Here is a 15897-nt window from a genome sequence, read left to right as displayed (position 1 = left end):
AAGTATATTCCAACACGAAGTCCTTGAAAGCAAATCTGTATCCTCAAATGATAGTGACTTTTAAACTAAACAGTACAGATCTTGTTTTCTTCATGATCATCTAAATTTTTTGTTAGAAATCCATTCCTTTTAAACTGAGAAGAAGTATTCATCCAGCTAACCTTAATTTATCTACCACGACCTCAAAAAAATGATACAGAAAAGAAAGACAACTTAAGAAATAAATGCCACGTTTCCCCAATATTAACTGATATGGTCACTCACTTTCAACTAATATATATTTTAAAAATACAATCTCCGGCATAATTTTATGATGCTTTGAGCAAATAATAATTAGTAGAATAACAACAATGCCAATATTATCAATAACGATTTCATGAAATTACTAAGTACTAGATAACTGAATACACATTTGATAAGGAAAAAAATTAAAAATTGAAAAATCATGTGTAGTGTAATGGTAAAAGGTTGGCGAGTCCCCTCCAGTAAGCGACCTCCACTGAAGTTTGGCCCGTAGATCCAATAGAAGGAAACTCGGGAAAAAAAGGGAAGAGCAGGTGTTATTTCCCCTGCGGTAAGCGAAACAGGAGCAGAAGTAGACAAGGAAGAGACAGCTTCAGCTTTCGGCACCTCGCCCCCAATGGCTAGAGACACGTCGTCAAACTCATCAAAAGAAACCGAGGAACCAGCTGGGATTGTTTGGGGAACCCTCAGGAAGGAGGGGTCAAGAGCAATGTTTTAAATTTCGTACCGTACCGGCCGATACGGCCGAAATTTTTCGTATTGGCTGTCCGGCCGGTACAGGTACTATACTCGTTTCGTACCGGCCTCAATTTTGGCCGGCCTATATTTCGGCCGGTACTGGCCGATATTTCGGCCTTTTTTTTTTCCAAACTACAAGCATATTTTTTAACCCCTAATTCAAACTAGACTATTTATAATTTATATATATATGTATTTATATATAATTTATTTACATATAGACTATTATTTTGGAATATAATTTTTATATATATAATTTATTTATATATTGACTATCCCGAAACGTTATCCCGAAACGGTACCGGTACCGAAATATTTCGTTCCAGTACCTTGACCGGTACGGCGTCCAGTACGATATTCAAAACATTGGTCAAGAGTCACGACTAACTCACCATCGTCTAACCCATAAACCTCGCCTCAGCCCCCAGAAGAGGAGGGAATGGGAGCAACATCTTCCCAACGTGGCAACAAAGCAAACTCAGCCTCCAGCACCAGTTCCAAGTCAACCTCAGTCTAAGCCATGACAGCCTCAAAGGAGTTAGCCAACGCAGGCTGAGGAAGATCCAATTTCCCTTAGGTGACAAGGAAGAAGGTGGAGAAACTTTTTGGTGGAACTAGACTAGTCGGTAAGGTTAACCTTGGTACGAAAAGGAGGAATATCAACGCGAGCCTTCTTTCCCTTCTTGTTCTCGGAAGTCGAGGATGATCGTCTTTTCTGTCCTTGAGGCAACAATGGAGTGCCCAGAAACTGGCGACCAAACACATGCGCCCTACTGGGGGAGACAATAAACCTATTAATGTTGGCATAAGTCAAGAGATTTTCTGTCAAAGTTAACTGCCATTTGTTTCCACCCAAGTGTGTATCAAACGAAGATGAGCCTCTTCACGATCAGAGAGAATAATCTCAAAATTTCGGTCATCGGGAGCGTGGCCCCAAGAAGCTCGGATCAAGAATTCATGACAGCTGGCTTCACTTGGGGGAAATTCTCAACCTTCACCAGAAACAAAGAAGAACGTTCATTGCCAATCTTTGGCATGGGAAACCAATGCTCAAGTTGGGGCACTCGACTACCGGTATGAGCTTGGAAATTGCAAAGATTCCCCCCCATACGGGGAATGCCGTGAATATGGAGAAATTTACGGGCTATTAGGTCAGGATATTCATTGCCCGTGGGCTCAAGAACCTGCCTCCAGGCAACATAACAACCCATCAGTATCCTCCAAGCATTGGGCACCAACTTGGCAGGGGCAAACCCTAGGAAGTCAAGCACATCTCAAATTGGGTGGAAAAAGGGCAAGCGAAGCCCTATGAGAAACATCACAAAGTAAAGGGCCACGAAAACGGCTAGACCCCCAACATTAACTGCTCCCCTGCGTGGCTTAGGTAGGTTTAGCACCACCGAATCCAAGATCCCGTAGAGATCCCTCAAGGATTCTAGGTTAGAACGAGTGGTTGTTGAGACTGGCCCTCAAAGACTGGACGCCAATTGGCTTCGTTTTCCTCAGCACACCTTCAAGAGAAGCAGATGAACGGGAAGACTTGTGCGAAGCCATTGGAGTGTGGTAAGAAGTAGGAAAGGCTGAGACAGGAGAGAAGGAAATAGATGAATGAGAGAGTAATGAAGGTTGGAAGTGAGGTAGGAGAAAGAGGGGCTCTGAAGATGAAAAAAGCCACAGGTAGAGTTGGAAAGGGAGATGAACTATGCAATATGAAACGACAAGGGTAATAAGGGAGGAAGTGTATGGAGTACAAAAAAGGAGGAAAGGAGGCATGGGAAATGGAACAGTGCCTCCACTAACTGACACATTAAGCTCGAAAGGACAGAGCCCAAATCACGGAATGACACACTGAGTACAAACCCCTTCACGATGCGTGTGAAGAGACTTTTAAGGGTAACTAGAGGAGACACATTTCTTATTCTATCTTCTGGGCCCATCACGATCTTAAGGGTTGAGCCTAGATAACTGGGCCTCAACTAAACATACCACACATGCCATAAATCATGGCCACGAGCTCACTTCAGAGGAAGTGAGAAGCTAACAAACTCCCAACGGCCAAGGTGTTACGATAGCTCTCTACTAACTAGATAAATTACAAGCAACATGAGGGAAATTCAAATAATAGGTCCCAATCTAGTTTCAAATAGGAGATAAGGTAGTTATGAGTTCTTGAAGGATGCCCATGGCCACTCTATATATATCCAATGACTAATACCCAAAAAAGTATGCAAACATTTCCATTCTTATCTACAATCAATACCATATCAATTCTCATGATTTAGGCATTGGAGGGGTCACTACACCTTTGAGCCTTTTCCTCTATTCTTGTTGCAGGTTGTGAGTGGTGGGAAGTGCGGAACACGTCCATAACACCCTTCATTTTCTGAAATTAATATAATTCGCAATACCCAACTATGCTTGCATAAGAATTACCTATGATCTAGAAAGATCAATGGATTGGGGAAAGATAACGATACGGTTGGATCATGCTTATGGTTTATGTCACAAACCCAAGGTGCAAAGGTAGGTTTTGCCTACACTGAGTGTTAAAATTGGAAGCATTGTATAATAAATAAATAGAAGTCTAGAGTTTGGATAATGCCACATGTATCGTGTTCTCCCCTTGCATTTGTTTCTAGTAGATGTCTTTTATTTTTTAGTTTAGTTTATATTTGCTTTGGCATTTTTAGCACAAGTAAAATCATTGCACCCGATTGGTGCGATAGGGCAAGATAAGGTGTGTATTCTTTTCATTTAATTATGTAATTAGCTTTGGATGATTTTTGAAGTAACAATATTCCTTTGTCTTTTCAAATTCATGTATAAAGAGATAGAGAAGGCTTCATTCACAATGGAGCACTGTTGTGTCTTTTGAGATACCAACCCAAATGGCAGCAACATATGATGACACTGAATACAAGGATAAACCACATGATAAACGTCCAGCCATTGAGCACTCAAGTCAAGTTGTTGGAGAGTCTGTGGAGGAGAACGTGGAGGTTTTTTGTGAGAGACCTTCAGGCAAAAAAGCTGAGAAAGAAAGAGAGATGAAGCGGAAATCTTAAGAATCTACTGATCCTGAGTTCAACATGGCCTTAACTCAAATGACCGAGGATAGAGCATGGCAGAAAGGAGAGCAGCAATGATGAAGGTAGATCGCAATAGAAGTCAACAGTTTGAACTTGGGAAGAAAAAGTTCGAGGCGAAAATTATGAGAATGGATTTTGTAGGCATGTCATGCAGCAAGAATACTTCTTTAATATTCAAAGTAAAATTTTTTAGGCATCAAGGAATAATTCTAGATGTAGATCTATATCTTCATCCGCACTAATGGAGGTTTGTAACTGTTGGGCTTCGTAACATGTTATGATTTTAGTGGCTGCTCAGCCACTTGTTATGGAAAAACATGTGGCTCGGCAACAATTATGATTTTTTATTTTTAGGTAAACATTACTAGTATGTGCATGCGGTATGTATGGCAGTTGGAATTTGATAGTTTTTTTTTTTTATTTGATACTACAACTGGACAGTTTTGTATTAAATGGAACAACTGGACATATTTGATAGACATTTTTTTGGTTAGATAGTACAGCTGGGTAGATTTTGTTTTTGCAATATGTTAACCAAAGTGACATCTTTTGTATTCTAATATTAAGTTTGGAAATGGCATGTATAGTTGGTTGGATTTATGTTCTCTATTGTTTTATATTTGCACTGAGTTTGGAAATGACATGTATAAGTTAGGTTTGGTTTTTTTTTTTATACTGAACTAAGCATATATTTGTACTGAGTTAAGTTTGCACTAGTTTGGTTTGGAAATGAAATATATTTGTACTGAGTTAAGTTTAGCTTTTTTATACTGAACGTGGCTTGGATTTTTTTTTGCTGACAAAGAGATGATGAACGGCAGATTTTTTTTTTTTTTTTAATGGAGCTCATGATAAATTAAGATAATTTTTTAAGATGGGAATGTGTATGTATAGTACAGCAATGTGTATGCATTACATAATCGGACATTATGAACGTATATGAATTACTATTAGATGTGATCTGTGTTGGATAATTAGGTTGAAAAATAACAAATAGTTGAGAAATAATAAGTTAATTAAAAGTTATATTATTAATTAATATATGGTTAGTATAATTGCAAAATATAAAGAAAAAATAAAAAATTATTATTATTAAAATAATAATATTATTATTTTAACCTATACTTAGCTAGTCCAATATGGAGTTATACTTGAATGGCTTTGACCTTTAAGCAAAACATCTAGTTTTAGCCAAATTTGACTTTGAATTTGGCTAGGCCAATGCCTAATTGGCCTATGCTCTAGGCAGATCTAACCAAGAATACAAACGTAAAAATAAACGAATCATAATTCAAATACATTTATGTTAGGCATGTACATCCATTACATGGGGGCCTATAGATTCCAAAAAAACCATCCTATCAGAATGATGGGTTCATGTTAGCATAGTTGTGCATCTTTTATCCACGGATTCGAACAAGAAAGTTAGCTAATATCCATCACCATTTTACTACAGAATCTTAAAGCTAATAATTCCAAAATAGAAAAATGTCATTGTAGAGACTGAATATCTAACTTATAAAACAATTAAGGATGAAACCTTTTTCCTTTGCATGGTAGATGCTAGTTTTTGAAACATTCAAAGATAGTTCACAACGATCAAATATATATCATGTTTTCCAGAACTTTGGATCCATCAATTCACGATGATCTGCGGCAGAAGAACCTTGGCTGGCAAGTTTCTGAATGCGTGAAGAAAATTCTTCAGCCTGATAACAATTGGTCATCCATCAGTGTTCTCATAAAGAATCAAAGTAGCACTCATATATTCAATAGACTCTATAGCCTAACAAAACGGGAACCAGACAAGCATATTAGTTAAAAACTGCAATCGATCTCTCATGATCAACACCTCTAAGTGGCAGCAAAGGCTTGGGGAGCTCCTTGGGCATAACATGTTGGAACAATAATAAATTCATGTGAACTGGATGCATCCATCAATTCCATTTACTTTTGATTTCCACATTTTTTTTTTCTTTCCATTTTTCATATGGGCACTGAGGGTGAGGGGATGAGAATGGCCTTGACCATCAGTATAGCGGGGGTTATAGAATGTTCACAATGTACCTACTTTATGCGGACCTTTATGATTAGAGCAGAACAACAGTCCCTCCTACACAAGGACTGTATCTTGGGAATAGATAACAAACTACCACTAACGAATTTTTCTATTTGAAAAAGGTAGTGTTGTTTTTATTCCTTGCAACTTCAGTTAAGCCTAAAGCCTCGTCCACAATGATGGAATTGTTTACCGAGTTTTATTAGATTTATGTATGTAATGATTATTTGTGGAACTAAAAGACATAGAAGAGCTCTAGCCATTTCTTATTTAATTTTTTGAGAAGAGCTCTGGCTCAATGGCATTTCCTTCCCTTACAAGAACAAGGTGGAGGGTGAAATCAAAAGTTTAAAACTGTTTGGCTGTGTTTATGCTAGAAACAATAAAGTGCACATTGCTACAGATAAAGAAATGATGAAAAGTGATCTGACATAAGTTACTAACCTTCTCATCAACCCACATTAAAGAACTGAGTTGATTGTTTAAAATTCGGACTACAACATCTAGTGGGGTCATCCCATCAACCGCATCAAGTTCTCCTCCCTAAAGGAAAGATTTATTATATCTCAACTGTTGGAAAACCCTTATTGAGGAGTGGAAACATTGAACTTCAAGCATTTACCTGGTTAGCATTTAGGGTCTGAATAATTGATTTGATCTGCTCTGTCATCTGTTCCAATTCCCTCTCTATAAATTCAGACTGCTCATACCTATTTCCGCACCCAAACAAAAAAAAGCATGACATCAACAAAAGGGAGGGGGGAGAGACAGCAATATGTATGCGCACACACATACACGAGTGAAATCCAAACATTTTTCCTGGAAAAGTTAGCTTCTCAATAAATGTATAAATTGGGCATCCAGCTGAGCTATATGCCAGTGTTGGACAGTCTACTAACGTACTTGGTTCATCAGATTAAACCAAAACTAAAACAAAGAACTAGGAGTACTGACATTGCATCTCTTGTGGAAGCTGCTTCATCGTCATGAAGCAATGCACGCTCATCCTTGTAAATTCGCTCAGCTTCTTCTTCCATACTTTGCAAAGCCTTGTCAACCTGATGAAAGAACAAAAAAATATATTCACTAACAGTATCAAAATATTATATAGACATACAAGATATAATTTGGGGCAGTAAAACACCGTAGGGGATAAGTGCACAAGGACTAATCACTGCATTTCTAAAAAGTTACTGATCAGATTTTATACATTACTAATATGTAGATTGCGTTTGGGTAGTAAGGTGATCTCAGATATTCTGTAAATAGTAGTGAAAAAGTAATGAAAAAGTAATGATAGAATATTGAATAGTAGTGAAAAGTAATAATAAAATAATGAATATTAGAATACTCTACTACCCAAACTAGCCCGTAGTCTCCATGACTTGAAAAACTAATTAGCAGGTTATAAACAAGATATTTTGCTTTACACATTCCTGAAAACCCGAACAATCACTTATGGAGAAGTTTTTACTGGACCACTTTAATGCTCACTAGTCAAGAAAAGAGGCAATAAGTATAAAAATATTGGCCACGCTTCAAAAAAAAACAAATGTGGGGATGACATGGACAGCTCAAACACGAAAAGAATCTTCCCATGTGATTGCAAATGCACTCTTCATATGCTACCAAATACTCTTCCAATTAACACATGATTATCAAAATTATATCTAAACTAATCCTAACAATGATTGAAACGAATATGGTGACTAGATTACTAAAATACCTCTTGTTGATGAGTCTCAACTAACTCCAGTTGCCGCTCCAAGTTATCTTGGGTCTCAACCACTTTTGCCACTTCAATCTAAATTAAAAATTATTCACAAAACAAAACACATAGCTTTCAGTGATGTGAATTGAAATAACCATATTTTCTTTTCCTTTTTTAGTTGGGGGTGGGCGAGAGACAGAAAGAGAGAGAGAGAGAGAGTAATGGGTAGGAAAATAGAGGAATAGTCCTTGGACTGGTTTCTCCTGAATTTCACATATTTTGACAATATTTACTGATATTAATCATAAGTGCTTATGGCCCTGTAAATCGGCAAGAAAAAAACTGATTGCATGATAGAATAAATGGCCTCCTTAAGCTCATGTGTTTCATACTAATTTACCCTACACTCTTTTTTTATATTGAAAAATTGATTACCTCAAGCCTAAGGAGGACATCACGATTGTGCAAAATTCTCCTGTCCCACTCAGCTATCGCATTAGCCTGCTTTCGGAACTTTCCAGTACGCTCTTGCAGTTCAGCATTCCACTCCTTGATGATCTTCAATAAAAACGAAAAAACAAATACAACTTTACTAGGAATAGAAACTGAAGAACAGGCAAAAAAAAAAAATTCAGTAAACATTTAATTGATCAATAAATATAGGCAAGAGCCTCAAGTATATGGGACATATACAAGAGCTACACCTAAGCGTGCTAGTTTAGTGATACAAGGAATTCATGAAAATCAATTACAATAAACCAATGGAGTAAAGTATTGAAGAAGAAATTTCTAAGCTCATCCATTACTAGAGAACAGGCAAAATGAGAAACAAGCCAGAAGAAAATGGTGACCCAGGTTCGATGAAAAAGATCTCCCACCTCTCTTCTTATATAACAAGTAGAAAAGATGAATTTTGAACTTGGTTAAGTATTTCATCCCTTCTGGTCATAACATTCTCCTAGAAAAGATAGGAGAATGTTATGACCAGAAGGGATAAAATACTTAACCATATTCAAAATTAATTTACATATTATTCAAGATTAAATCTTCCTCTTTTCCTTTTGAGTAATGCTACATACAGTTGTGAAGTGTGCAAACGGCATGCAGTCGCTTTGAAAAAGAGTGGGATCCACTATTAAAAAATTAATTTCCTTTCATGTGGGTCCCGTATTTATTCATTTTTTTCAAAGTGATTGCACGGTGTTTGCACACTCACGACTGCAACTATCATTTCTCCTCCCTTTTATTTTTCCACTTCTAGATCATTGATTTAAGGAACCAGTTTCCTCATTCTCTCAGTACAAAGAAGCAAAAAAGAAATGAAGAAATATTTTTTTTTTCTGATAGGTAAAGAAAGGAAGAAATATATAGTTCGACATCTCCACTTTTCCTTTCGCAACGTTACTGCCCACCCAAAATATAATTCAGAAGTAAAATTGTCCATGATTCTTCTTTCACAAAAACCAAATTTTGATATAATCAGTATTTCACTCATAAATTTACCTCTTCAACGGTCTTCCCAGTGATCTCTGAAGGTAATTTTGGAGCTGTAGATACTGTAGTGCTGACACTTGTAGTTGTCCTATGGGACAAGCAGGATGAAAGAGGAGGATACATCATCAAATACATATTTCTTAACATGGAAAAACCTTGATATATAACCAACTACTATCATTGATTTTTGCAATTAGATATAGATTTGAGAAAGTTTCAGAAAATATACTTTGCACTCTCATATTGTTTGTCCACCTAGGGAAATCGAACTGGGACATCATCTACTATGTTGTCGTTCAAATAAGAAGGTACAAGTTTCTATGATGCGCCCACCTCAACACGTAATAAACATGTCATTAGAAAACATGACAACCCCTCCTAAAATGCTCAACCAATCCCATAAACATAATTTAAACCATTGACTTTTCAATAAAGCAAATGAATTTTCGTACTCCTTGACTTTTCAAAATAGAACATTGGATAGACAATATAGAATGGAGGGAGTAAAATGGTAAAGCAATATGATCTTCGAACTTCTCTAGAAGTAATGACACAGTTATGTCATGTGGCTTCAATTTCTGCCTTTGGAGTGAGTTTGGACAGTTTAAATGTTATTTCAGATGTGGGGTCATCATGCAATGACCAACAAAGCAAGAGCCAAATGCTTTCAATGCTTATAATATAAATATATAGAGAGAGAGAACCCTAAACACCCAGACCCGACGCCACCCCTCCCCCACCCAAGTCGGCGTGTGGCATCTCACCACCGCAACAAACTTGGTCGACGGGCCTCGACGCTGCCGTTGAGGACCGGCCAGTGTCGGTCCTCCCTCCAGCGACCGGATTTTGCAACTTCTGTCTCGGTTTCTATCTCATGTGTGTAGTCCTTCTGTGCCGTTTGTCGCCGTTGTCTATCCCTGTCTCTGTCTCCGTCTCTCCGTCGTCTGCCTTTGTCGCCAAAACCAGATTTGTCTCTGTCTCCCTACATAAATGCCGCCACCCTCTCCCACTCAAGAACAACAAGTGAACCCTCACCGCAGGCACATATAAGGTCGACGGGCCCCGGCGACTCCGCCGAGGGCCGTTCGGCGTTAACCCCTTCTCCGGCGACCAGGTTTTTTCGCAAAAGCCGACCTAGATGAAGTTCTGTTGTTTCACTTTAAGACGATGAAGCTGGAGCTGTAGGGAGTAGGGAGTAGTGGACACAGAGGGACTTGAAGATGACGACGCGCGATGTGGCCTCGTCTCAGTTGGAAGGCGAGAGGTGGTTGAAAGTGGAATAAAAAACTTTCGTTTTTACGAAAGAGGGAAGAAATAATTTTCGTATTTCTGAACGTAGCAAAAGGATAGCTAAGTTCATGTGTCTACGGGGAATGGCAGCTTCATGGGTGGCTAAGGGGATTGAGGATTGTTTAGAACTTATCTGTCATGAAGGTTTCTTCAAAGAGTTAAGGATGGGTAGTGCAGTTTTTATCATTCCACATCATGCTAATGCAAGGGGCGGCTTTCTGCAACTCTTAGAATTATGGAATGGAAGGAGGAAAGGATTATTGGTGATTCTAGAGGGCAATAATGGCATTGGATGGAAAGGTTTTCTGCAGTCCATTTGAAATGTTATTGGGGAGTTTGGAAAAACAGTGGGAAGGTCGTCTTCAGTCAAAGGTGCTTTGTACGCTGCGATGTTGAGGTCATTGGCGGGTAGTCGGTCGAGTACAACTCAGCGGCAGAAGGAAAGAGTAGGGCACTTGTAGGAGACAAAGGTCGTCAGCTGACATTAGGAGAGGTGGAGAGGGTCTTGTGGGATGTCAAAACTCAATTGAAGGAAGTTATGAAGTATGTGAGAGATCTGATGATTAAAGTGGATAAGGGGCTAGACTTAGTCGTAGGTTTTGGCGGTGGGCCAAGCATGGATAAGGGAGGGCAGGGGGTAGATCATTCGGGTTTGAAGGCCACAAGTGTGCCGGCAAAAGACATTTCAACGTCGTCACAGATAGGGTCGTTGGACGCTGGCATCTTTGTCCATGCCAGTGTCACTGTGCCTCTTGAAGGAGCTGTAGGACCTCAATCACCATATGCAGATGGGGTTGGTACTTCTGTCCAGGGTTCATCCTTAGTTGAAGACAAGGGACCCTCCAGGGTCTTGAATATTTTGGAAGAAACAGTCAAACCTCTTTTGGAAGATGCACACGGGGTTACAGAAGGTAGTGCTTCCCCTTCCTGTGCTACGGAGGGAACAATAGGGCCAGACAAAGCGACACGACAAGGATCGTTGGGGGGTGGTGCAAAGTCAAGCAATGTTGGTGGAGGGGAGGAACCTGTAATGGTGACAGAAACAATGGACACTAGCGGTTTGTCATTGGTGCCTCATGTGGGGGAAGGTTTGGAATCAGGAGTGCAGTTGGGTACAGTGGCTGGGGATAATGTCGTTCCATTGGTTTCTATCCATCCGTTAAACGATATAGCGGGTTCACCATCGGATTGGGTTCTGAATAAAGTTAACGGACTTCAGCAAATCCTAGGGCTTTCATATGGAGAACAGGGAGAATATGAAGATCAATTTAAAGCTCTACTCACTGCGATTGAGGCAAGTCACGCGCTTGAAACCAAATCTCATTTTAAGAAAAGTAGGGAGAGCGTCTTCTATATTCAATCAACTACGATGCTAAGGGAGGTAGCTCAAGTCGATGGAAGAATAAAGGGAGAGCATTGTGAAGATGATATCGTTGTGGAATGTTCGGGTAGAGGATTAGTTTTATGGAAACAAGGGGATGGGGTTGGGGAGGTGTGTTACATTCCAATTCAGGCTTGGTATATTTTGGGTAGGTTTCATGGGATTTTTGGGTCATTAGGGGCTCTCTTATATGGACTAGGTGTTTTCTTATATATGTCCAATGAACTTGGTTACTCCTATTGATTTATATATATAATATTTTTACTTATCAAAAAAAATAATATAAATATATCAGGGTTCAAACAGATCTTAAATTGAGTCATTAGCTTAAAAGTTATGGGTATTTCTGTGTGCAGGGTTGGATCTAGAATTTCATAAAAGCTCTGTGCATCATTTCATTCTAGAGTTCCTGATAGTATAAAAAACCTCCGATTGAGTTTTACTAAAAATTTATTTACGAGTGCATATAAAAATGTATTTATGTAGTAGTTAAATTAGGAATCCTAGTCCTGATAGCTTAATTCAGTCCATCTAAATAGGCTGCACTGCATTCAAAGAATGCAAACTTTACTTAATAGTATGTCAAATGTTTTGAGTATTAATGTGACTTTAGTGCTAGTTTTCATCCATTCTTCTTCTTCATCTTTCTTCAGAGCATAATGGTTGTTGATTTTTCAGATTAGAGTCAACATAGGTCCAATAAAAAAAGTCCCTCTTTTCTTCTCTCTTTCAAGCCCAAATGAAAGCATTTCAAAAAACCTAAAAGCTCTGCATTTTTCCTGATTCTTAGTCACCAACTGAGCCCTTTGAGTAAACCTACAATTCGAGTTGCATTGCTGCCCAGATTCCCAGCAAGCAGATTCCTCAATTCCCAGCCTCTTGCAGCCACTAAACTTTAAAGACTCTAATTCTATCAGGAAATAGTAGCATCTTAGCATCAATTAATAAATAGCAGATCTAAAAAATAAAGCAGTCATGTACAAAAAAGATTAAAAAATGACAGTAATAAAATGTAACATAGAATAACTATTACGAATACCAAAATTTTCTTTTTTAAAAAAAAAAAAAAAAAACAGGTTAACAAGTTAGCTATCAAGACTAAGCACACAGACCCACTACTCGAGGAGGCCACAATAAGAGATGACGTCTGAGTTACAGTATTACTGGCACTGGAAGTTGTGTCAGCTGCAGAAGTTGAAGAGACACCTACAGAATTAATTTGCACAATTAAACGATATTGGAAAATCAGGCACAAAGTATCTTCTACCTGATCTATACAACCTAGCATATACAAGAGGGAATAGATGGCTACTAAAAGAAGATTTTATATGTAAAGAGCTTAAGAATCTAGTATCCACATCTAACGTAAGGCCACTACGTGTAGAGAACATTTGTCACAGAAGAGCTATCATTTTTGTTCTTAGCTAGGCGGCTTTTGAGCCTAAGACCTATCCCAACTCCATCCACCTCTATACCACCTGAACCAATGGGAAGGCCAGGGAATAATGCCGGCAAAAAAGCTACGAAGGAAATCATAAAACAACCATGGGCATGGCATTTCGGGTCTTCATCTCCACTCGAGCAACAAATTGAAGTGAGCCTATTCGTTGATACAATAACCATGAACAAAGTACTTATATTGCATCACGACATATTCATATACAGATTCAAGCACCAAGAGGCAAGCACCTATAACTCCAAATATTTTAAAGTAAAATTGGAAGTTAATATAGCAAACAATAACCTATTTTCAAATTCACTAATAGTCCCAGAAGCATAAGCAAAGATGGCTGTTCACATAAACCATAAAACCATATTCTACTACAGAAAAACCATAATAATCAAACATCTCAAAGAAATTAACAAAGATCAATGCACCAAAAGGAGGCACGACAGTTGTCGAATGTGCTTGTGAGGACGCAGCAGGCGTTGATTGTTTACTAAACGAAAAAGCAGGAAGCCCCGATGAAGCAGCAGTTGCGCTCGTAACGCCAAAACCTGTGAAAGATCCCACACCGCTGGAAGAAGCAGCAGAGCTGGCAAGAGCTGTTGTTGAAACACTGCCCGCAGTCGAAGAAGAACTTACTCCAAAACCTGGCACAGAGAAGGAACTTTGTGCAGTAGTACTACTACTGCTAGTAGCAGCCGGAGTCGAAGCACTCGTGGTGGTGACGGTCGAAAACAACGGCGACGGAGATGTTCCGAATGATAGAGAAGTAGGCTTTGCTGTAGGTGTGGTAGAAACTGCGGCGGCCGATGAGCCAGCAGCAGTGGCAAAAAGAAAAGAAGTCTGAGAAGCTGAGGAAGAGGCCGGGACGAATGAGAAGGCAGAAGATGTCGTTGTTGAAGAGGAAGGTAAAGTGGCCGGGGGGGTAGGAGCTGGAATAGGTTTTGAAAAAGCTGATGCAGTTGACAATGAAAATCCCGAAGAAGACGAGAAAGGCGAAGCTGTAGTTGAATTTGAACCTGAGCTCGAAGCAAATGAGAATGCAGGAGTCGTTGAAGCCGAAGACGAAGACGAAGAAGAAGAAGAAGCAAACAAGGCTGAGGTTGAAAATAGAGAAGCGGCAGCAGATGATGATGATGATGAGAATGCTGTTGTTCCGAATATGGATGGGGTGGAACTCGGTGCGGATATAGATGATCCGAAGGGGGATAAACCTGGACTCGCTGATGGAACTGTTGTTCCGAAAAGTGTTGAACCAGAAGCGGAGGTCGCTCCGAACAGAGGTGAAGCAGAAGTGGGCGTCGTGGACGCCAACGTTGTTCCGAACGGGATAGAACTGGAACTGGACTTGGGAGCCGACGCAGCTGTTCCAAATAAGGAAGAACCAGTAGTTGAAGCCGACAGAGATGCCCCGAATAAGGGTAAACCCGAGCCCGTCGCGGATGAGCCGGAAGTACCAGCAGATGAAGCGGTCCCAAAGGGCGAACCCAAAGTAGCCGAACCAAACAAGGGAGAGGCTGAGCTCGCCGCAGAGGAGATTGTTCCAAACATGGATGAAGCAGGGGTTGCAGTGGACGAAGAAGTTAGCGTGCCAAACGAGGAGGCGGCGGAACTCGAAGCGGCCGGGGCGGAATTAAAGGATAACGACAAGGATGGAGCTGGGGAAGATGTAGAAGAAGATGAAATGGAGGATCCGAAGCCGAATGAGGCGGGCGGAGCGGAGCTAGGGTTTGAGGTAGAGAACGCGGAAGAAGCGGAGGTGGAGGGGAAGGAGAAGACGCCGCCGCCGCCGCCGGTGGATCCGAATGCTGGAGCGGAAGACGAACCGAAAACGGTAGAAGAGGTTCCGAAAGAGAATGGCGCGGCTTGTGAGGAAGAAGAGGAGGATGAAGAACCGAATGAGAAGCCCGACATGGTGGTTTCTCTCCCTCTCTACTGCTGGGGTTAGTGTTTGAAATGCGAGGGTTTGGAAGGGGGGGCATTTTCTGAGTTCGAAGCGTAAAGAGTAACCGAACCGTGAAATACCGGTTGAGCCGGCCACCGGTTTTTTAGCTGGGAAATGATTAATTGCATATGCGGTAGGACTTATAATTTTATGATTTATAGTTTAAGTAATAAACTTTATTATTATAAAGTTATTTATTATTTGGTAATTATATTTTAAAATATTTTTAATTATATATTAAAAATATTTTAAAAATATAATTAAAAATATTTTAATAAAAATATTTTTAATTATATTTTTAAAAATATAATAAGGTATTAATTGGTGATAGTAATAACAATACTATCACCAATGGCTCTGATACCAAAGGCGTATATCCCAGGTATAATATAATAAGGTATTAATAGAATAATAATGTATTAATAAGAATTAAAGGCGGTAAGACCGGCCATATGCATGATAGCAAAGTAAGCAGGCGGTATAACCAACCATATGCATGAGGAAATAAAAATTAAAGAAAAGATATATGAAATAAACTTCTTCATTAAAAATATAATACTTACAAGGAGATTAATTCTCAAAGGAGTTGGGAGCTGAAGACATGAGGGAAGGACGATTGAAGATTTACAAAGAGAGGAGGACAGGACTTGGACTGGAGAGGTTTGGGCGAGAGAGGAAGGGATATCAGATTAGAATTCTGAATGCCCTTCTTGCATCGT

At 39.5% G+C, this 15897-nt stretch overlaps 1 protein-coding gene across 1 annotated transcript; it reads right to left on the bottom strand.

The window, feature by feature from the left end:
- Positions 1 to 5127: 5127 nt before the first annotated feature.
- Positions 5128 to 15306, bottom strand: LOC121257679 (nuclear pore complex protein NUP62). The gene is made up of 9 exons (XM_041158828.1): positions 13665 to 15306; positions 12899 to 12992; positions 9125 to 9203; positions 8057 to 8179; positions 7637 to 7714; positions 6865 to 6968; positions 6533 to 6620; positions 6355 to 6453; positions 5128 to 5560 (listed from the first exon to the last, which is right to left on the bottom strand). Exons 1-9 carry the CDS (start codon positions 15145 to 15147, stop codon positions 5462 to 5464), a joined length of 2247 nt encoding a protein of 748 aa, XP_041014762.1. The 5' UTR covers positions 15148 to 15306; the 3' UTR covers positions 5128 to 5461.
- Between the last annotated feature and the right edge of the window lie 591 nt (positions 15307 to 15897).

The sequence above is a fragment of the Juglans microcarpa x Juglans regia genome, chromosome 3S (assembly GCF_004785595.1).
Source record: "Juglans microcarpa x Juglans regia isolate MS1-56 chromosome 3S, Jm3101_v1.0, whole genome shotgun sequence".
NCBI classification, from domain to species: domain Eukaryota; kingdom Viridiplantae; phylum Streptophyta; class Magnoliopsida; order Fagales; family Juglandaceae; genus Juglans; species Juglans microcarpa x Juglans regia.
The sequence above is the reverse complement of the archived record's forward strand: the minus strand, read 5'-3'. Positions and strand labels throughout refer to the sequence as shown.